The sequence below is a fragment of the Penicillium bovifimosum genome (assembly GCF_028826915.1).
Source record: "Penicillium bovifimosum strain IBT 22155 chromosome Unknown utg000003l_segment0_segment0, whole genome shotgun sequence".
NCBI classification, from domain to species: Eukaryota; Fungi; Ascomycota; class Eurotiomycetes; order Eurotiales; family Aspergillaceae; genus Penicillium; species Penicillium bovifimosum.
In genome coordinates this window covers 53,472-74,372 of record NW_026622712.1, presented here as the reverse complement: position 1 = coordinate 74,372, position 20,901 = coordinate 53,472, and the positions used below count along the sequence as shown (strand labels likewise).

Genomic DNA, 20,901 nt, shown 5'->3' with positions numbered 1-20,901 from the left:
ATCCTGAAACCAAAGATCGAAAACGCCAACATGCGGTCTACTCTATAACGATGCGTCCTTCCAGACGCGGAGAGATTCCGGAGGTCCAAGCCGGAGTAAACTCCCCTTCGCCGTCCATGGTCTCCAAATTCCTGCACTGCAAGCCCGCGTGCCGCATCCATTTTCGCACGACCCGTCGCGCAATTTGTAGACGATGCTCCTCTTCAGCGGAGGATTGCGCAGGCTGGGTGACATAATTGGTCGTGGGTCGCGAGGATGTAAGAATATCAGGGTTGTCATCTGAGTCTGAGTCCATGGCATTGCCATTCATTTCCGCCCCGATGGCGTCGTCAGTATCTAGCTCATTTTCCTCGGGAAATCGACCGTAGTAATAAGCCGATCGAGCTGTCCGACGCAGTGTAGGTCGATCATTCAAGTATTTCCCTGGTGCTTTTTCTTTCTTGAGGGATGATTTGGCAGTTGGTGGCTTTAGCCAGCCCTCACCGTGCAAACTGCGATGTACAGTACCCCAATGACGGCCCAGGCTAGCGCTCCAACGGTTCCATTTACCGAGTACTTTAAGACTTAGGAAGTACTGCCGAAGGATCGTACTGATAAGCACACCACTCTCTTCAGATACAAGTTCCTCCACCTCGCCTCCTTCGGCTTGAATAAGCAACGACGCGAATCCATCTTTTCCTCGAGCCATGTATCCGCGCGTGGCGAGAACATAATCCCGTTGCAAGTCAATGGGCTCACCTCCTACATGAGCAAACGTAATGCGTGACCCCGACGGCGCCTCCAACCTGAAACCGTAACTGATGTTTGATACTTGCGAGAATCGGCCCTCCAGTGCGGGGAGCTGGCTTACCCCATTCTCCAGTGCAGCCAGTAGAGCATGGCCACGGACCCGCAACAGGACCACAGGGTCTTCAAAGGGGAAGCAATTCAAGAGGTCCTTTAGTTTTAAAATCCCTGGCGGGTAGATTTGATCGCCGCGAATGGTGCCGCCTGCCATCATGGCACAGTCGGCCCCATAGTAGAAGCGCATCAAGTCGCAGACAAAATTTCCCAAATTAGATTCACGCTGCCGCACAGTTGAGAAACGACCGTCGAGCGGGCTGACCGTGAAGCCAATTGGCTTGTCTAGTTTGGCCTTCAAGCTAGAAGTAAGCCGAGCTACCAATGCCACGGTATCGGGATCCTCGGGAATTGAGCGAACAACATCGCGCCGAGTGATATTGAAGTCCCAACCAGGTAAACCACCAGGTTTACGGAAAGCCTCGACGTAGCTCAGCTGTTTGAAGTCTGTTCCCGACCGTAGCACATGAATTCCATTAACAATTGCATGCGCGTAAAAATGATCGTGGCCACCGAGAATGATATCCACAAGATCGGGCGAAAGGTTGTTAGCTAGTTTGTGGTCATTCGGTTCCCGTTGGTGAGTCACGGCGATAACGAGGTCTGCTCCTTGGGCTCGGAGCACCTTAGCAAGGACCCGAGCTGTTGCGGATGCAGATTTGTAGATCAGATCAGGCGGGAGAGCATTGACGCTGCCGAGCCTAAAGTCGACCTCAATTAGCAAGGGAAATGATAATGATGAAAGAAAAGGAAACCTCAACGGATACATACCACTCTCTTTCTCCAAGACCCAACACTCCGATCTTGAGTCCATTGGAGGAGGTCAACATGCAAGTCTTCCCACAGTCAGCTATTGGGGTATCTTCCCCTAGTGCTGGGTCAAGTACGTTCGCCAGAAGCCAAGGAAAATGACATTGGCTAGCCAAGTGACGGAATTGGACGACTCCAAAATCTAGATCATGATTCTTAACATTATAATTAGCCGGATACATACCTGGCGAATGAAGGTGATACTCACACCTACGCACGCCACATCGGTGCCCACCGTATTGAGAAATGGCACCATATGTCTGCCCTTTGTAATTGTACTTTCGATACTGGGGTTGAAAGCATCGCCGGAGAAGAAGGTCAGGATATCGGGTTGCCCGGCGAACTGCGGGTGGAAACGGTAGTGGTTTACGAGGGCCTGAAATCGAGAGACGCCTCCGACAGGCTCCGCAGAGCCAGATCTAGATAAAAAGTCTCAATATGTGTCCCGACGAAAGTTATGTGACTAGTGGGAGAGATACTCGACGTGATAGACATCATTGAAGTGGATCAGCCGTAAATCCGGGGCTCCGGTTCGATCAGATGAATAAGTGACGGAAAGTCCGTCTGTTTCAATGTTTGACATGGAAATTCTAGAGCTATGGAAGAGGTTGGAGAGGTTGCAGAGGTTGGAGAGGTCGAAGAGGGGGGAAGAGAGAGTAAAGGGGGAGAGGGATTGGAGAAACAAACAAGAGGGAATGACGCATGGGGGGTAATGACAAAGGGAGTGGGGGGAAACCCGCCACTTTGGTGCCTGGGACCGGGGTAGATGCCTGAACCATGAGGTGTCGTGTCTCGTAAAATATCCTTGAACGTGCAGAACCAGAACCGAAATCCAAGAACGAATAAGAGCAGAGGAAAAATGAATTAAGAAAGTCACAACCCATGATCGCTATGCAAGAAATATCCTAGAATCCAATGAGAATCTCACAAGTTTTGTTCCGTCACCGTCCATCTCCGTTTTGTCCCTCCTTCACGTTCCCCCAATGACTGAGCACTCCCCCATAGACCACGCTGGGATAATGTCCGTTGCGGTAACTGCTTCGTCCAGCCACGGTCAACTACAGGTCTTGAAGAGAGAGCTGAATCTTGGCTGACCGACCGATCACCAAAGTCCGGAACATAATTGTCTTCAAAATCGTCCGTTTTATCAGCGGATGGGACCGAGTTCCAGAGCCCAGAGATGCCGCGGGAATTAGGAGGTGGGCGCATCGCCAGTGTCCATGCACGGGGGCTGGTACTACCGGAGCTTGGTGGCCTGTTTGTAGACGTTCCTTGAGGGAGTGATGGGCGAGCGCCAAGGCGATTCCGATAAGAAGGGACTGGGGGCGGTGAAAGTACCTTCGCAGATGAAGATAACAGGGAGGTGAGCTGTGAAGGGTTGATGCCCGGGCGCAGGTGATCAGTTGACGCCACAATCTGCAAGGAGTATTCCTGGGAGACCGATTGGTCGTCGGGGTCCGGGTATTTAAGCTGGGGATCCTCGTCACGCGTCGGTTGATTGACACGATTGCTTCGCACAGCCATGGTAAGCGAAGCTGTGTTGATATCGAGCAAAACCGAATGACCACTCAGCGAACTGATCAAAGCATTGCAATCTGCGCCATGTGTGATTATTACCAAGATCGTTTGCGCATTGTCAGTTGTCTCCCCGCTCGACTTTGCGGCTATAGAATCGTCTTTAGGTTGACCTTGTTCCCGATACCAGTTGATCATGTGCTGGAATCCATCATGAACACGTTCATGCATAGTACCCCACTCCTCGCCGAACTCGCCACCTGTACCCCAGTACGGGGTGCGCATACTATCCCATTGGTAATCGATCTTTGTACATGCATTCCGCGCATGAGCTACATAGCCGGTAGGGATAGGGTCAGAGTTGGAGACGGCATAATTGGGAGTTGGGGGTACATAATGTGCGACTACATCAGGTGACAGATCTGTGTTGAGACGGAGTAGCCTCTCCTTGCCATCTTGCATTTGGCTGGGGCTCTGAAGAGTGTTGTGCGTGCTGGCGCGCTGGCGCTGCGTTGTTGCGGGGCGCACGCGTCGATCTTCGTTTTCGGACGGTGAAGTAGGCTGAGACTGGCTGCCCCAACCACCAGGGAAGTTGCCTGATAACGCCCTCGGTGACCCGTCGGTCGCTGGGATGGCCTCGGCGCGACGAAGTAATTCCGCTTTCGCAGACGCCACCATTCTGTCTGAGCCCGGCGGGGGCGTGATCTGGTCGTAGTAGTCGGGTGAGAGCCATTCTCCCAGAAATGCGTCGACGCGAAGCAGACATCGCCGATCAGGGATTGACGAAGTTTCGGGAACCGTGAAAGCGGAACTGGTTGCCTCGGATGCCTCTGTATCCGGATGTTGTTGGTTGATGCCAGCACTGACTCCTATTGCAGTTTGAAGACATCGAAGGAAGGGAGAGGTATGGATGATGACGTTATATCGGTGGGACAAGTCCGAAGATGCGGGGTTGGCTTTTGCCTGATCATCCGAGGTCGAATCATGGCTGCGCTGACTCACTGGGTCTTCGCCGGTGAATTGACGGGCCCTCAAGAGACTACCAATACGTACTCCAAGTGCACGAGACTGCATCCATCCACCATAGGAGAGAGGTGGATCGAAGGGGTTTGGGGAGGTCAAGTGCCAATCTTTGTCTGCGGCATCGAGGCGGGCGCCATGTCTAAAAGGCCAGTTTTAGCTAGCAGTAGAGGCAGAGGATCAGAAGTCAGAGCTCACCTGGCAATGAACACGATAGGCGGTGAATTTGTCATTGAGATCAAGAGTGGAGGGTGTCTTTGAATCCTCTGTCTCTTTACTTTGTTGGTTTGCGGTAAGATGCAACTTTGACGTCGATTCTGGGTTTTATCAGAAAACGATCAGGCAACCAAATGAAATGACACGAAGAGCTCAAAGGTCAAGCCCCAGGGCTGATCAACCTGGTATGGCGACAAGCATAGTTGCAATGGAAAAACACAACAGAGTCAAAATAAAGAAAGAAATTGAGCATGGGACCGCCGATGGAACATGGCTGGAACCTGGGAAGCATGTGATGCTTACTAACATCTCCTGACCGGCCCTCCTGATCACAGGACAATGGATCCATCGAGACTACACAGTACACAGTACATAGTCGACGAGATAGAGAACGGGGGATACTAGCATCGTTATATTGTCATTTCCACTACATAGTCATAATACATTCATACGGCGCCCCAACCTCCACCGCCGGCAGTGTTGATCACAATGCGATCGTGTGTCCCCATTGAAACAGTATTCTTGCCACCAATGTTGATTCGACGCTCCTCACCAGTCTCAGCATCTCGCGTAATCCAAATATTCAATCCAGTTTGCGCGTCTTGGCCACCCTGGAGTCCATAAGGTCGATGGACGCGTCGCTCTGACAGGATCGAGCATTGCATCGGCGAAAGGAATTCAATATCTCGAACCACTCCATCACCACCTGGGTTCTTGCCCTTGCCGCCAGAGCCCTCGCGAAGTGTAAATTGACGAAGCATCGTCGGGTAACGCTTTTCCAAGATCTCTGGATCGGTGATCCGCGTGTTGGTCATGTGAACATGTACACCGGACTCGCCCTTCCAAGTTGGGCCAGCTCCGCTGCCACCGGCAATAGTCTCGTAGTATCCAAATCCAGGAGTCACGACGGCACCAGTGGACGGGTCAAGCTTAGCGTCAGTTCCGAAGGTCAAATTATTGCAACAGCCTTGAGACGCGGAGCAAGCCTGGAAGGCTTTCAAGACGACATCAGTGATGCGCTGTGAGGTCACAACATTGCCGCCAACAACGGCAGCGGTCTTGCTGGGCGACAAAATGGTAGACGGTGGAACGCGGATGTCAATGGGAGCCAGGCATCCTTGGTTCAATGGAACATCTGCATTGATCATGCAGCGCAGGCAATAGATGATGGCCGAGTGAGTAATGGAGATAGGAGCATTCCAGCTGCCATATACCTCGGGGCCTGTGCCCTCGAAGTCGAAGACAGCGGATCCATCGGTACCATCTATAGTGACCTTCAATCGAATTGGGGTACCGTCATCCATGTAGTCAACCGACTCCAATGGTTGACCGTCGAACTTCTGATATAGCTCCTTGAGTAGATTGCGCACAGCAGACTCGGCAGTTGCTTGGATGGCGTACATGTACTTTTGCACCGTCTGGGTTCCGTATTCACTGAACAGAGCTTGGATCAAGGTGATTCCACGGGTGTTGGCGGCAATCTGTGCCTTGAGGTCGGACAGATTGTCGCTGAGGCACCGTGCTCCAGAGCAGCCTGGGTATTGCGAGGGCTTTGTAACCAGCAATTCAATCAGGCGTGCCTCATCCAAGACACCATCGCTGACAATCTTGTCGCCTTCAATGGCAGCACCTTCCTGCCACAGCTCTGTGGATTTGGGAGGCATTGACCCAGGCAGGATACCGCCGATATCAGCATGATGACCTCGGGAAGCCACGTAGAACATGATGTTGGAGCCACCAGGTCGATCAAAGACAGGCGTGATGACCTAGAGAGTATCAGTATCTGACGATATTGGTTGGTACAAAGATGACTTACTGTGATATCAGGCAGATGAGTGCCTCCACAACTGGGATGATTGGCCACGAGAACATCACCGTCCTTCAGATTTCCTAGCCATTTTTCATGCTGGTATCGTACGGCGAATTGCATCGATCCAAGATGAACCGGAACGTGGGGGGCGTTTGCCACCAAACCCCCGTCGGGCGAGAAAAGAGCGCAAGAGAAATCCAACCGCTCCTTGATGTTCGTTGAGACAGAAGTCTTCTGCAGTGTGCGACCCATTTGTTCGGCAATAGACATGAAACGATGTCCGAAGATCGTAAGTCTGATGGGGTCGATTTCCGATGAAATGGCGCTGCCGGTAGAAGAGGTTGGTTCATCCTTGAGATCCATGACAATGCAGGTGTCGAGCAGATTCGCCACAGCGTTGGGAGCCACGACGATTGTCTGGGTCTGATCAATAATGACGGCAGGGCCAGAGATGCGAGAGTTCTTCTCCAATTCACCCAGGAGATAAACTGGCGTATCGATCCGACTCGAGTGGCCATCGAAATAGGCTGCAGTTGTACAGGCTGGAGCGGCGGTGACATCTCGAATATTGGCGTTCTTCAGTTGAACCAAGGGACTTTGTTCAGTTCGTACCTTGGACGAAGCGATGGAGCGCACTCGAACATCGTCCACGAGAACTGGGCGCTCGGAGTTGAAATTAAATTCGCGGCGATGGCGGATGCGGAATTCCTCGAGGAAGTCTGACGAGTTCTCGGGCTTCAGGATCATCAGGCTGGTATCGGACCCTTCATAGCGCATGTTCAAGTATTTATCATGACGCACTTGAGTGGAAGCGAAGCCCTGGAGCTCCATGTCCTTGGTTGCTGATGATGCCATGTTGTCGAGCTGTTCGAGAAGGGCAGATTGGGATGACAGGTAGACGGTTGACACAGGCTCCTGCGACTCCTTGACAACCTCTGCCAGAGCGAGACCGTAGGCTGACAGAACGGAGGAATATTTGTGAATGATGATGCGAGAGATTCCAAGCGTTTCAGCCACTGAGCACGCATGCTGGCCGCCAGCACCTCCAAAGCAAGCCAAGTGATGGGACGCAGTCTCAAAGCCTCGAGCCTCTGTGAGGTTGCGGATTGGGCGGGACATGGACTCGTCTGCGACTTTGAGGAAGCCAAGTGCGACATCCTCCGGGGAATATTCAGCCTGGCCTTGCTGTCGGCGCTCGACATTGATCTTTTGCGTGAGCTCAGTGAACAAGCGTGCAGTCGTCTCTGTGTCCAAAGGTTCGTCCTCGTTGGGGCCAAAGATCTTGGGGAAGTATTCCGGAAGCAGACGACCAAGGAACAGATTGGCGTCTGTCACGGTGAGAGGGCCTCCCTTTCGATAACACGCCGGACCGGGATGGGCACTTGCAGACTCGGGTCCGACATAGAACAGGCCATTGCGCCAAGTCAGAATGGATCCACCCCCAGCAGCGACAGTGTTGATGTCGAGCTGAGGAGACTGGATCATCACGCCTGCCACCTTGGATGCAAAGACATGGTCAAGGTGACCATCGAACCTGGATACATCAGTGCTGGTGCCACCCATGTCAAAACCAATGACGGGGGTCTTCTCGGTTGGGTCCCAACTGGTGGCTGCAAATCCTACCACACCAGCTGCAGGACCAGACAGAATAGCCTTCAATCCGCTAAATTTGCGGAAATCGACCAGTCCACCATCAGATTGCATGAACTCAAATCGACAATCTTGCTGGCTTCCCAAGCCACCCTCGAAGCTAGAAGAGATGGAGTCAATGTATGTCTTGATGACCGGTGTGAGGTAGGCATCGGCGGCAGCTGACATGCCACGAGGCACGATCTTGATCATGGGTTGGAGGTTCGAAGAGAGGGTGACAGAGAAGCCCATTTCTTGGGCGAGCTCGCCGATCTGACGCTCGTGGTCTGGATATGCGTAGGAATGCAAGAGTGCCACAGAAAGGGACTGGATCCCTTGGTGTTTCAAACGCTGAAGTTCTGATTGCACTTGCGCGACATCCAGCTCTTGAACAACTCGGAATTTCTCACCAGTGATTCCCTCTACCATCCGGCATTCCGAGAAACAGTCGCTGTCGGCGGAGGGATGGCAGGGCAGCACACGTTCGTTGACTTCGACGACACTTTCTGGCAGCACCCCAGGGCGAGCCATTGATAGATCAAAAATGGCCGGCCGGGACTGATCGCCAATTTTCAATAAATCTCGGAAACCTTTGGTTGTGAAAAGTACTGAACGAGCACCTTTGCGCTCAAGCAATGCATTTGTTGCAACCGTTGTGCCCATTCGCAGACAGCCAATCCGGTCGAGCTTTAATGGTTGGCCGCGGGGATGTGGCTCCCCGGTAGCCAGCTCTAGAATCTGACGGATGCCCTCGGTGGGGGCATCCTGATAGTGAGATGGATCAACGGAGAGAAGCTTCAGGATAATGTCTGGACGACCAGGTTGAATCGCGTGGACATCTGTAAAAGTGCCACCGCGATCGATGGAAATGGTGATCTTCCCTGAGTCAGACATTGGCACAGGTGGGATGAGGATTGGTATGTAGGATGATAACGTTGGAGAAAGAGAATGATATATGCTAAGGGAACCACTGTATTTGAATATGGTCACAAAGCTCAGTAAGTAAAGTTCAAAACATAAAGAATATACGAAGGAGCCACTTTATTCATTTATGGCCTCAAAGCCTCCCGATGCCCCGACGTTGTCGACTTGATCGACGCGATCTTGCGTATTAGGTGGAGGTCACGTGTCGGCCCGATGACTGCGATGTCGGCATCTCCGGGCCGACGGCTCCTTAATGGGCGCTGATTCAGGGAAGGGTTGAGATAACTAGGGGGGTTATGGCATCGTTGTGATTATTGCCAACAGTACATGCGTTAGGTACCTAGTATTACACACCTCAGTACTAGCCACTAGGTTCCATGCTTTTCACTTTCCAGTTTCCAGCTGAACTTAAGGATAACTTGGAAGTTCCACTTATATATTTCTAAGGTTAGTAGCTGTGCATGTTGGCTGGGTCATACCTCAGTACCTACCATTCTCTCCCCATACCTACCTAGGTACCTCCACGGGCTATTTCCCGATGTCGGTAGGTAGGTAGAACCTAGGTACCTAAGATATGTGCGCACTAGGTAGTTACCTACAAGCCCTAGGTAGGTAGGTTACGATGTAACTAGGTTATATGAGATAGCTGGAGGACGATAGGTAGGTAGTTATTGAATACACAACAACTTGATCTTTGTTGGTATGCACTGATTCTTATCGTTTCAACGTACTCTCAATCCAGTCAGTGTCCATGTCGATATCAATTTGATCCAGAGCACCTTCCCAGAGTGCCGGATCATCATTGAGATCAAACTGAAGAGCAATGTCTTGTAGAGTAGGGAGATCCAGATTCTGTGACCAGTCATCAGTGATCACCTGCGAAGCAACCAGATCTGCGCTTCTATATGGAACTTCTCTAGGGGTGCTTGTGCCATTATCATCTTCCGGCGCCTCAGGGCCCCTTGGATCCGCAGCAAGGGCATCTACCACAGCAGCATTATTAGCATCGGCAGGTTTAGGTCCAATAGCGGCTCGTAACTCCAGCAGTAGCACATGGCGTGCACCCAAATATGTATTACCGCGATCCGCCATACCGCGAAGCAGGCTCAATGCGGTCTCCATGGCCCGGGCATTGGTTTCATTGAGTGGGAAAGCGGCATTCACCATGACCAACAGCAATGCAGCGGAGAAGATATATTCGCCATCCAGGTAGCCATATGTAGCTTGAAGGTTCATATCAGCAGATGAACGAACGAGAAAGATAGGGGCTTACACCTCTATCACCTACCAACGAGATTGTGTTTCGCAGCTGCATCCATGATCACAGTAGTTGCTCGCGCTGCCGTGATGCAGCTGTCAATGACAGCGACAGTATTGGGAGAAAGTCCTTCTTTCCAATCTTTTGTGGCAGATCCCAGCGCTTCTGCGTCGAGTCGTCGTTGAATAACATAGAAGACCAATGGACGTGCAGTCATGTTCACACATGAGTAGAAGTGCAAGTTGATGGAGACAGACTCTCGATTAATATGCGAATCGAGTGAGTTGAAATCCATGCGGAGCCGATCTGGTATTTGTCGTAGCCAGCCAGAAAGGTCATTCGTTATACTTTGAACAGAAGCAACGAGGTTGGATCCAGATCTGGGCTTTTTCCTATAGATTTCTGTTGTAGCCGTCTGACTTAGTTCCTAACCAGAAACAGAGAAGATATAGAATGACAATGTACCTTCGCCAATCCGTCCCAATATACGGGACAATTGGGTGTAATGGGTGAGAACGGTTGAGGGCCATGGGTCGAATGTTGATCCATCCTATGCGCAGATTAGACCAGCTCATACATCAAGATATCAAGGCGTCATACCACTGCTGTGGGCCAGGTTATACCGATATCCGCATCATCAATTGTAATAGGATTGCCAGACTTGACAGAGAGTAGCCTATCCATAAGCATGAGTTATGTTTCCAGGACGTGTGCAGTGGGCCAATTACCGATCTAGACTGTAGACAGACCACCAAGCCCGACGTCGACGGTTGCGGGCTGCTTCACTTATCGAGGGATCGGAGACTTCCTGGTGAAGTCCAAGAGAGATTGCCATCCGAAGAGCAAGTCCGATCTGATGTCATTAGCGGCGCAGCGAAAGGTCAAGTTAAGTGATACACACGTAAAGAAAAGCAGCGTCCCGTCTGTTCAGGTTCTGCATGTAATATGCCACATAGCATAGGACCTCAACAAAGAAGATAGAGCCTTCTTCATGGATATCTGGCAAGAAACGTAACGCATACTTAAAATACTGGAAGCCCGGGGGCCCTTCTTCACCGCTCCACTGATTCACACTGTACATCAAGCCAAAGGCAATGACCAACAAGGTTTGACAATACACTAAGCAGGACTCGCGATGTGAAAAGTCAAGTGGTTGGTGATAGACTAGGTCAAGGCGATCTTCAAATTCGAGCGGTTGAATAAGGGAGAAGATAGTCCCGATGTAAGCATATTGCACCCAAAATAGCCTCTTGGCAAACTCGAATGGTGGTAACTGGGGTAGAGCACCGCTGATCGGTCTTCTTAGTGAAGCAGGGTCATTGTAGAGTGGGCGCACATCCCAAGCAAGATTTGTCGATCCGGGGTTCAAGCGTTTCGCAAGATGTGTGGTGGACGAGGCACCCACAAAATCTAGAGAAAGATGAGCAAGCGAACAATAAAAGTCAGCGTAGATAAGCTGAGTACATACGATGTTCACCCGACCGATTCAACAGCAAGTTGTCGGTTCCTTTGTACCACCAGTCGTCGCGTTCTGGTGGCACCTCATCAGAGTAGCGGGTGAACGTTGACGGCTCACTACACGAGGTGGAATGACTGCCTTCTACCTCGGTTGTCAACTGGCATCAAGACAATACAAACAGGTATAGAGGGTACCTCGTATAGGAGCTTGCGACTGTAATTGACGAAAGTAGCTGTACCGAGTCAGTGCTGAGTCGTTCATGGCCTCGGATTGTCTCACCTCTCAGTTATGGAGACTCTCTTCTCGGCTTCCGAGTATACACACGATTTGCCTGCATCCACACATGCTGCACAAGGGTGGGGTGGATTGCCGGCGCAGCGAGTCTTCCTAGAACGGCAGCGATTACACGCTACCATCGACCTTCTGGAGCGATCTTCTGATTGCCGCGAGATCCTTGCATTTGCAAGTACCATTTTCTTCTGTTCCTCAAGAGATATGTTGATTTCGTCTTAGTTTCGCATTATCATCAAGTGAGAAGCAGAATTGTCGTTCACACTCAGGAGGGAAATTCCCCAGTTTTCCCCGCTTCTCCGCTTATCTTTCCACCGGCCCGATTTCACCTGAACATTCACCATAATCGCGAGGAATGCATGAGTCTTCACTTTGGGATGGCACTATTGTCTCTACAGATTGAAATCCTGATGTCTTGATTGTCTTCAGACCTACAAGGCTCTTAGGAGGATTGTGCTGGCTGACCACTGTTGCGACTACCTGCATTCTGTGTTATCTCCAGGTCACCAGATCAATTGGCTGTGTAATAGAAACATGGATGAGAAAGACCCCAAATAATGCTTCAGAATATAGCTACACCATTCGGGGGACTTGCGACCCCACCAGGAACCTAGATGTTCATGGTCAGTCGTGGGAGAGAGGTTGAGAATTCGTCTGGTACACACCTTCAATGGCACACTGCTGAAGAAAAAGGTCCAGCGACCTCTCTTTCGACACTCCTGGGAGAGCTGCTCAAGGTCGAATAATTCTCCAATCGGGACGCCCCATCCCGCTAACAACCACTCGTGAAGAAAGAAGTCTTTGTTCTGACAGGGATATGCTTCGAAGCTCGGCATATCTCCCGCCACAGCAGCCACCTCGAGATCCCAAAGCCAGCGAAGCATGGCCTCAGACGATTCGACTCCAATTACGGGAGGCGCAGCATAGTCGGCAAGGCGCTGACATTCCGCCTGCGAGAGCTCATTGTACGCTCGTGTCCACCCAGTGCGGATGAACAAGATGTCTCCAGGCCGGAATGTGGTTTTCTGACTCGCAGCCACCTTTTGAAGCACAGAAGCTGGGACTGACTGGGTTTGAAAACAGTTCACTTCCTCCCCGTTCGCCTCTGCCCAGCCCGCATAGTCCAAAAGGACACCCCGCCCAACGATGCCGCCGTTGTCGGCCCATACTGAGCAAGTCAGTGATGAAGGATACAATGTTCTGATAGGAGTGGATTACCGTGAATGCCATTTCGAGCAGAGTTGTCGACCTCGTCCTGGGTACATCCATTGAAGAAAGTTCCTTGCGCCGAGCCATAATGCCTGAAGCCATCCCACTGGCTACTACTCTGTGTGTTGAAGACCAATATATCGTCGTTGACTGGTCGGGGAGCCTTGTTCTTGATAACGTGCTCGAAAGCGGATCGTCCAAAGCAAGGGGTAGCCATGCTATTGAGAGCCCAATCCGTCGAGACACGCACACCCTCAACAATCTCACGGGCAGCCGCAGCGGTATTCTCTGGCGTTAGAAGATTGAGCATGCCCATTTGATCCTGATCACCAAACATCCCCCACGCATTCCCTGGGGGCCCATCTTTGCGCAAAGGCAGGGAATCGAACGCAGGCCTCGGAGGTGACATCGTATGTAGGAATTAGAATAGACGATCGCCTATATATCGAGTATTGCTCATAAACATGGATGGAAGACCACAAATCCTTTATACGCTGAACCCGCTTTTTACCCCGCATATAGTTCGGCATCCATTATCCATTTGATGACCTCGGTCATGTTCTGACGACTGGGCGATATTAACCTGATGTACATTGATGTGGTTTTGTTCCAGACGCTTGAATCGTTTCTGAATCTGTCGACGAGCCAAAATGGAAACCGGTAGGTTCTCTTGACATTAGGTCCGACTGTGCCATTCTCGTAATCTCGTAGATGTCGAATTATTTGGGGGAAGCACTCATCGCAACGAAGTCCGAATGTCGGTTCAGAGCCGAAAGTAACACGTACATACCAGGATAACAGCAACCTGTTTGTCGTCTGTAAGCTTCCAACGGATTAACTTGGAACCCTTCGCAATCTCCAGAGAGGGGTCTAGGTATCCATTGTGAAGACCAGCAGCATCTTTTAATGCTGTTGACAGGATATATTGTTTCTTTGGAAGGTTGCCAACATACTGCGCGTAGGTACGCATTATGCAAGGTTGCGGCCCGGGGGCAATGATGTTGTGCAGTATTTCAGACAATAGGTTAGACTAGTTAGATAGTGTGTTAGTTACGTTACTGTGTAGTAGTCTGACTTTCACCAGGAAAGAGTCGAGCTGGCTCTATGACATCAAAGGTATGACGCACTTTAATGTCCATACTACCTACTGTGTACCTGTACATTATTGTATGGAGTACACAGTACTACGACGTTGTGCAACTTGTACTGTGTTGTGTACACGTATCTCCAAATCCATCACGTGATACACATTCGTAGCCACACTGTGGAATGTCCGTTGCTGTGGAAGCCGCTCTACCCCCTCCCCCTTCTTTGCCTTTGCCCTGATCAAGAGCTCTCCACATGCCCAATTTATACCATACATTACTCCGTACAATAATTATGATGGCTGGAGATGTGGAACCTCGTGAACCAGTAGTGGAAGCAGAATTCAGCCCCTGGAAGACACGGCCGATCGTTTCCTCACGCCTTCTCGTCATTTCCCGGCACTTGCCAGCCACGCTACATATGGCCGCTTGGCAGACGGACTCATTACAGGGTTTGATGGCCCTGACGAAGTATACCCAAAGTACACGGAGTACATGAAAATCCAAGGCCAGAGTGTATGGTGTTTCAGGTTCCGTAGAAGGGATATGGATGTGTACCAGAAATTCTCGGGGGATCGGAGCCTATGATGGGTCACAGGAGACCTTCGTTGACCAATGCCACGGCGTATTGCGTCGTTGACCCGCTGGTTTCTACATGTTCGACGAGTTATGTTCGCCTCAGCAAGGCGCGGATCACGGCCTCAAATTCATACCCATACAGGTATATACACGTTGTATGTTTGAAAGACAAGCATTAGGATTTCCTGGGCTATGACATGATGTGGCTGGGTCTATAGCAGATGCAGCCTCCGTGGTTAGGTATGCGATACCCTACGCAGGGGAACAATTGCCAATGCCAATGTGCCCTGTCTCGGAGGGGTCTCCACGGTGGAGCCTCACAAAGGGCGGATGACGAACGACAGTTGCTGATGCGCGCTGGGGTTCCACCTCACTCGCCCTTTCACAGCCTGCATCGCCGGCACCTCCAATCAAATTCTGCACCAAAAATATCTCCTAGTACACTCCACGGCATCTGGAGCCTTTCTCCTGCGCACATCTGTCTTCGAACGTTAACTGTCCACTCCCTTCTGCTTTAGTCTCATATCCTTCTCTCACATCGCCCTCCCACATAGGTCTGATCTCTGGATAGATCGACCAGAATACTTTGCGTTCGATCTACCTCTCGAAAGCACTATTGCGCAAGTGCGCTATTGCCATTGAAGCGCCGCATTGCACCTAGGATTGAAAGCCGCCACGAGAGAATTTTTTTGGACATCAACCGTGGGATACAATATCATCGGCCAACCTCCCACTCGCTACTCACCACGCTCAGAGGACGCAGAACCTGTTCACAATGTCTTTACCACCAAGAGGCACATCGCCTCACTCGCCTCATTCAGCAGGGAACTCATCCCATTCACCTCAGGCCAGTGAGACAAGTCTATATGGCACGCGTGAGGTGAGTGGCACGCAACCAGGGAAGGAGTAATTCATGAAGATAGGCTAACGTTATTCGCTTCAACAGCAAGTGTACGGCTACGAAGAGAAGCCCGAGAATGTCGACAGTCAGCAGTCTCTGCTCTATCGCAACCAGCCTAGCCCGTTCAACGCTCCCTTCGATGACCCATATGCCTCAACCGATTCCCTTCGTCGCTATACCCTACATGACCCCGGCGTCACCATCTTCCCCGATGGCCCATACCAGGAATCCGCAAGTGGATTAAACCGTCGCTCGGGAATCCAATCTCCCATGTCGGAGACTCCATCAGAAGCCTGGCAGAACAGACAGGCGCCTGGGTCTGGACTGCGACGTTATGCCACACGAAAGATTAAATTGGTCCAGGGCTCTGTGCTGAGCGTGGATTACCCTGTCCCAAGCGCAATTCAAAATGCCATTCAGAAGGAATACCGTGAATCCGAGGAGGGCTTTCCGGAAGAGTTTACTCATCTGCGGTGTGAGTTTTCTTATGAGATATTGTTAACGGGATTAGAGCTAATTCAGGGCAGATACCGCCGCCACCTGTGATCCTGACGAATTCACCCTCCGCAACGGATACAATTTGCGACCGGCCATGTACAATCGCCACACCGAGCTTCTGATCGCTATCACCTACTACAACGAAGATAAAGTTCTGACAGCGCGTACGTTGCATGGTGTGATGCAAAACATCCGGGATATTGTCAACTTGAAGAAGTCCGAATTCTGGAACAAAGGTGGCCCTGCCTGGCAAAAAATTGTGGTCTCCTTGGTATTCGATGGTATCGATCCTTGTGATAAAAATACACTCGACATGTTGGCCACTGTCGGTATCTACCAGGATGGCATCATGAAGCGCTCCGTTGATGGCCGGGAAACCGTCGCCCACATCGTAAGTACACAAGTCTTATTGCTTCCTCCGCCCTTGGTCCATACTTGAATTGCTGTGGCCTGAGTTCCAGATGGATGTTGACAGTCGACTGACCATATCTAGTTCGAGTACACTACCCAACTCTCTGTTACCTCCAGCCAACAGTTGATTCGACCTCAGGGCAACGAGGCGAGCAATCTCCCTCCCGTCCAAATGATCTTCTGTCTCAAGCAAAAGAACAGCAAAAAGATCAATTCCCACCGCTGGCTATTCAATGGGTTCAGTCGAATCCTCAACCCCGAAGTCGTCATTCTTATCGATGCTGGAACGAAACCCGGAAAGAAATCCCTTCTTGCATTGTGGGAGTCATTCTACAATGATAAGAATTTGGGTGGATCCTGTGGTGAGATCCACGCAATGTTAGGAAAGGGTTGGAGGAACTTGATGAATCCTCTCGTGGCCGCACAGAACTTCGAGTACAAAATCTCTAATATCCTCGATAAACCACTCGAGAGCGCCTTTGGATACGTCAGCGTGTTACCGGGTGCTTTCTCCGCGTACCGCTATCGCGCTATCATGGGACGTCCTTTAGAGCAGTACTTCCACGGTGACCACACACTCTCAAAGCAGTTGGGCAAGAAAGGTATCGAGGGTATGAACATCTTCAAAAAGAATATGTTCCTTGCCGAGGACCGTATCTTGTGTTTTGAGCTCGTCGCAAAGGCTGGGTTCAAGTGGCATTTGACCTACGTGAAGGCTTCTAAGGGTGAGACCGATGTGCCAGAGGGCGCAGCCGAATTTATCAGTCAGCGGCGTCGCTGGTTGAACGGCTCATTTGCTGCTAGTTTGTATGCAATGATGCATTTCGGACGGATTTATAAGAGTGGCCACAATATCCTGCGGCTGTTCTTCCTGCATATTCAAATGACTTATAACTTTGCGGGTCTGATCATGACCTGGTTCTCCCTCGGTATGTTCCGGGCTCACTGTCTTCCTTCCTTGGAAATTTGACTAATTGACTATTAGCCTCATTCTGGCTGACCACCACTGTCATCATGGATCTTGTCGGAACACCCAGTCCGGCTAACAAAAACAAGGGTTGGCCTTTTGGAAATGATGCCTCGCCTATCGTGAACAACTTCCTGAAATATGGATATGTGTTCTTCTTGATGCTGCAGTTCATTCTTGCTCTAGGAAACCGACCCAAAGGGTAAGATGCATACAAGAACCAATCCTCATCAAATACTGACTTTTTGGCAGCTCACGTTTGGCATATACGCTGTCATTCATCTACTTTAGTGTGGTTCAAACCTACATCATCATTCTCTCGTTCTACCTTGTGAAGAACGCTTTCACTGGAGGCACGCTTGACTTCTCCATGGACCAAGGTGTCGCGCATTTCCTGAAGTCTTTCTTCAGCTCATCCGGCGCCGGTATTGTCCTGATTGCTTTGGTTTCTACTTACGGTATCTACTTCCTCGCAAGTTTCATGTACATGGATCCCTGGCACATGTTCACATCCTCCTGGGCTTACTTTGCCGGCATGACTTGCTCGATCAATATCCTGATGGTCTACGCTTTTTGCAACTGGCATGATGTTTCCTGGGGAACCAAAGGATCCGATAAGGGCGACTCGCTGCCTGTTGCCGAGACGAAGAAGGATGACGGCAAGTCAAACTTCATTGAAGAAGTGGACAAGCCGCAGGCCGACATCGATAGCCAGTTCGAATCTACGGTCAAGAGAGCGCTCGAGCCTTATGTCGTGCCGGAAGAGAAGGAAGAACGAAGCAACGATGACGGCTACAAGGCTTTCCGAACCAACCTGGTGTTGATCTGGATTTTCAGTAATCTGATTCTCACACTGTGTATCACCAGCGAAGGCATTACTCGCTTCTGTCTCACGGTATGTCGTTCTCCCCGAGTTCATGTTGCCACTCTATCTAACATACACAGAACACTTCTACCGAACGCACTTCTAAATACTTCGCTGCTATCTTGTGGACGACAGCTGGCCTATCGATCTTCCGTTTCATTGGATCCATCTGGTTCCTTGGCAAGTCTGGTATCTTGTGCTGTGTCTCCCGTCGCTAGACCTTTCAAGGGCTTACTGACTGGTTGTAAATATCTTTCTGTTGATCTGCATGGTTTTCTTCCTGGGTGGTTTTGGGGATCATTGATAGAGTGTGTTTCTGAATTTTTCCTAACGGTCATGTCCTGTATTCCCCATGTGTGCGGCCGAAATGGCTTATGTTTTTTTCTCTTTTAATCTTTCGGGTTGGGGTGTGGTCCATGTACATTGGAAAAGACGACGTTTTTGGGATTCAGGATAGATCTAATCAAACATACGAATGTGGTTTAGCCGGGTTTTAAGGTTACATCTCGTGATTTGTACTTTGTTCAACTTCCCGCACAATTCCCTCTCCATCTCCATACGATGTATGCGCCAGTTCCCAGATACTCAGATCTACGAGCACAGACGAGACAATCAGACCAAAGTCTGAAAGATCATTGTTGCCGTCTCACGTCGTAAGGCTGTCAGACTTCGAAGAGTACGAGCTAGCCATATACACTCCGGACCACAGGATTCCGAGAGATCTCTCGGCTTCGAGTCAGCGCGACCAATAGCTTTGAGAAGCCAATGCCAACTCGTGTTTGACTAATTTCGTTCCCGCATTTGTTTATGCCATGGCTGCCGGCGCATTCGCTTCCAACTGCGACCCCGGCGTCATTGGCTGACGCCTCCCCGCATCATCCGACGTTGATAACTAGCGGGGGCCTCCACATTACCCCGGGTGGCTGTGGAAAATGGAAATGCTCATTCGACCCAGCAAGCCCATCAGGGGGAGACCAGACGGGGAATTCTCCAATATACTCGGACCCTCGGTTGACTTGCCGTTCGTGTCCAGCGTCTAGGATTTTCCTGATCACGGATTGGTTCGTCCATCTCAACACCAGGGTTCATTTGAGACTTTACTAGGCAATTTGACGGTGCACGCTCAGATGGTGGCAATTGAATATAAAGTCGAGCTTGTTGTCCACAGTCAAATTCTCTCTCTTATCTGCAAATCGTTGTGTTATTGTACTCGGCCCCACGATCATCTCTATCGACCCACCAAAGTCTCCGCACTAATCTACCCCCAATGTCGCAGTACATTCCCAGCATCTCCCCCAGTTCCCTTGCCAAAAAGGTCATCCTCATTACGGGTATGTTACGCCCTTTCCACGGCCTGTTTGTTTCAATCTCGTCTCATCCCATATAGGTGGTGCCAATGGCATTGGTGCGAGCCTCGTGACACAATGTCTAGAGTACGGTGCCAATGTATGTATTGGTGACCTGGATGGCGTCTCGGGCGAGCGCCTATTGAAGGAGTGTCGTGATAAGTTTCCCCCAGAGGAGGAAGACTCGCCTCCGCGGGTTATTTTCCAACCCACCGATGTGAGCATTTACCCATCGGTGTTGGCTCTCTTTGATCTTGCCTTCAAGACCTACAAGCGCATCGACCATGTCGTTTCTGCAGCCGGCATAGTGGAGATAGGGAATTGGTTTGACACTGCACTCACGATGGAAACTGTCCGTCAGGTAAGTCAATTCTAGTTAGGCAGCGGCCCCTGATGCTTGGCCAAGCTTTGTCATGGTGACTCATAGTAACATTTTACCTCAAGACCCCAACCCATCAAGTTCTGGACGTCAACCTGCTCGGTTCCATGTACGTTTGCCGCATCGCCTCCGTCTACTTGCGCCACAACCGGGGGTCCAACTGCGATCGGTCCATCCTACTGTTCTCGTGTGTCTCGGGGTTCAAAGACAGCCCCTCTCTTTTCATATATCAGGCCTCCAAACATGGCGTTGTGGGTCTCATGCGTTCCTTACGCACCTACATCTCTTCTCCGTACAAGCATTACCTTCGCATCAATACTGTCTGCCCCTGGGTGACCCAGACCAACAGCATCAAGAAAGTCGAGGCGCAGTGGAAGGGGGCTGGTCTTCCTATCAACACCCCGAAACAGGTTGCTACTGTGGCCACTGGAGTCTTGACCGATCAGACTCTCAACGGCAAATCCATGTTCATCGAGGGAGGTCGCGCCTGGGAAATTGAAGAGAACATCGGCCAGTTAGAGAGCGAATGGCTGGGTGAAGCTCCATCGAGAACGCTCGCTTTGGGCCAGGGACTGCTCGACGATGGCACTGTTTGGAATGCACCAGAAAGACCACAGAAGAAGAGTACCATCTCTGTTGGAGTGCCTCCGGGAGTGCCTCTTGGTAAACTCAAGGGACTCACTAACGGCGTGAAACATACCATCTCAAATGGAGTGAGTAATGGGATGTCGAATGGTCTGACCAATGGAGTTCATTGATAGAAGTGACAAGTCGAGCACAACGTCCATTCACTTCAATACATGTACTTACTCATTGGATGGTTGGTAGCACTGGGATAACTCAGACTGGCCAATATACGATATGCACGGCGCACGAGAGAGATGGAAGT

General features: G+C 50.7%; 7 protein-coding genes across 7 annotated transcripts; 2 read left to right on the top strand and 5 right to left on the bottom strand.

The window, feature by feature from the left end:
• Positions 1 to 37: 37 nt before the first annotated feature.
• On the bottom strand, positions 38 to 1,670 carry N7515_003076 (putative 5'-nucleotidase; the record flags this gene model as incomplete). Its single annotated transcript, XM_056663820.1, has 2 exons — positions 38 to 1,541; positions 1,612 to 1,670. 2 exons carry the CDS (start codon positions 1,668 to 1,670, stop codon positions 38 to 40), a joined length of 1,563 nt encoding a protein of 520 aa, XP_056522877.1.
• Positions 1,671 to 2,574: 904 nt separating this feature from the next.
• Positions 2,575 to 4,239, bottom strand: N7515_003075 (uncharacterized protein; the record flags this gene model as incomplete). The annotated part of the gene is made up of 1 exon (XM_056663819.1): positions 2,575 to 4,239. One exon carries the CDS (start codon positions 4,237 to 4,239, stop codon positions 2,575 to 2,577), a length of 1,665 nt encoding a protein of 554 aa, XP_056522876.1.
• A 608-nt stretch (positions 4,240 to 4,847) lies between these two features.
• N7515_003074 (5-oxoprolinase) lies at positions 4,848 to 8,734 on the bottom strand (the record flags this gene model as incomplete). The annotated part of the gene is made up of 2 exons (XM_056663818.1): positions 4,848 to 6,167; positions 6,218 to 8,734. The coding sequence occupies 2 exons, from the start codon at positions 8,732 to 8,734 to the stop codon at positions 4,848 to 4,850; spliced, it is 3,837 nt and encodes a 1,278-aa protein (XP_056522875.1).
• A 744-nt stretch (positions 8,735 to 9,478) lies between these two features.
• N7515_003073 (transcription factor domain-containing protein) lies at positions 9,479 to 13,390 on the bottom strand (the record flags this gene model as incomplete). Its single annotated transcript, XM_056663817.1, has 10 exons — positions 9,479 to 9,987; positions 10,053 to 10,328; positions 10,488 to 10,572; positions 10,623 to 10,698; positions 10,751 to 10,875; positions 10,924 to 11,432; positions 11,491 to 11,622; positions 11,676 to 11,694; positions 12,438 to 12,940; positions 12,991 to 13,390. The coding sequence occupies 10 exons, from the start codon at positions 13,388 to 13,390 to the stop codon at positions 9,479 to 9,481; spliced, it is 2,634 nt and encodes an 877-aa protein (XP_056522874.1).
• A 98-nt stretch (positions 13,391 to 13,488) lies between these two features.
• On the bottom strand, positions 13,489 to 13,951 carry N7515_003072 (uncharacterized protein; the record flags this gene model as incomplete). The annotated part of the gene is made up of 2 exons (XM_056663816.1): positions 13,489 to 13,685; positions 13,768 to 13,951. The coding sequence occupies 2 exons, from the start codon at positions 13,949 to 13,951 to the stop codon at positions 13,489 to 13,491; spliced, it is 381 nt and encodes a 126-aa protein (XP_056522873.1).
• A 1,469-nt stretch (positions 13,952 to 15,420) lies between these two features.
• N7515_003071 (uncharacterized protein) lies at positions 15,421 to 18,505 on the top strand (the record flags this gene model as incomplete). The annotated part of the gene is made up of 7 exons (XM_056663815.1): positions 15,421 to 15,525; positions 15,592 to 16,021; positions 16,074 to 16,435; positions 16,538 to 17,384; positions 17,441 to 17,624; positions 17,675 to 18,317; positions 18,368 to 18,505. The coding sequence occupies 7 exons, from the start codon at positions 15,421 to 15,423 to the stop codon at positions 18,503 to 18,505; spliced, it is 2,709 nt and encodes a 902-aa protein (XP_056522872.1).
• Positions 18,506 to 19,554: 1,049 nt separating this feature from the next.
• Positions 19,555 to 20,770, top strand: N7515_003070 (putative 3-hydroxyacyl-CoA dehydrogenase; the record flags this gene model as incomplete). Its single annotated transcript, XM_056663814.1, has 3 exons — positions 19,555 to 19,618; positions 19,675 to 19,994; positions 20,078 to 20,770. The coding sequence occupies 3 exons, from the start codon at positions 19,555 to 19,557 to the stop codon at positions 20,768 to 20,770; spliced, it is 1,077 nt and encodes a 358-aa protein (XP_056522871.1).
• Between the last annotated feature and the right edge of the window lie 131 nt (positions 20,771 to 20,901).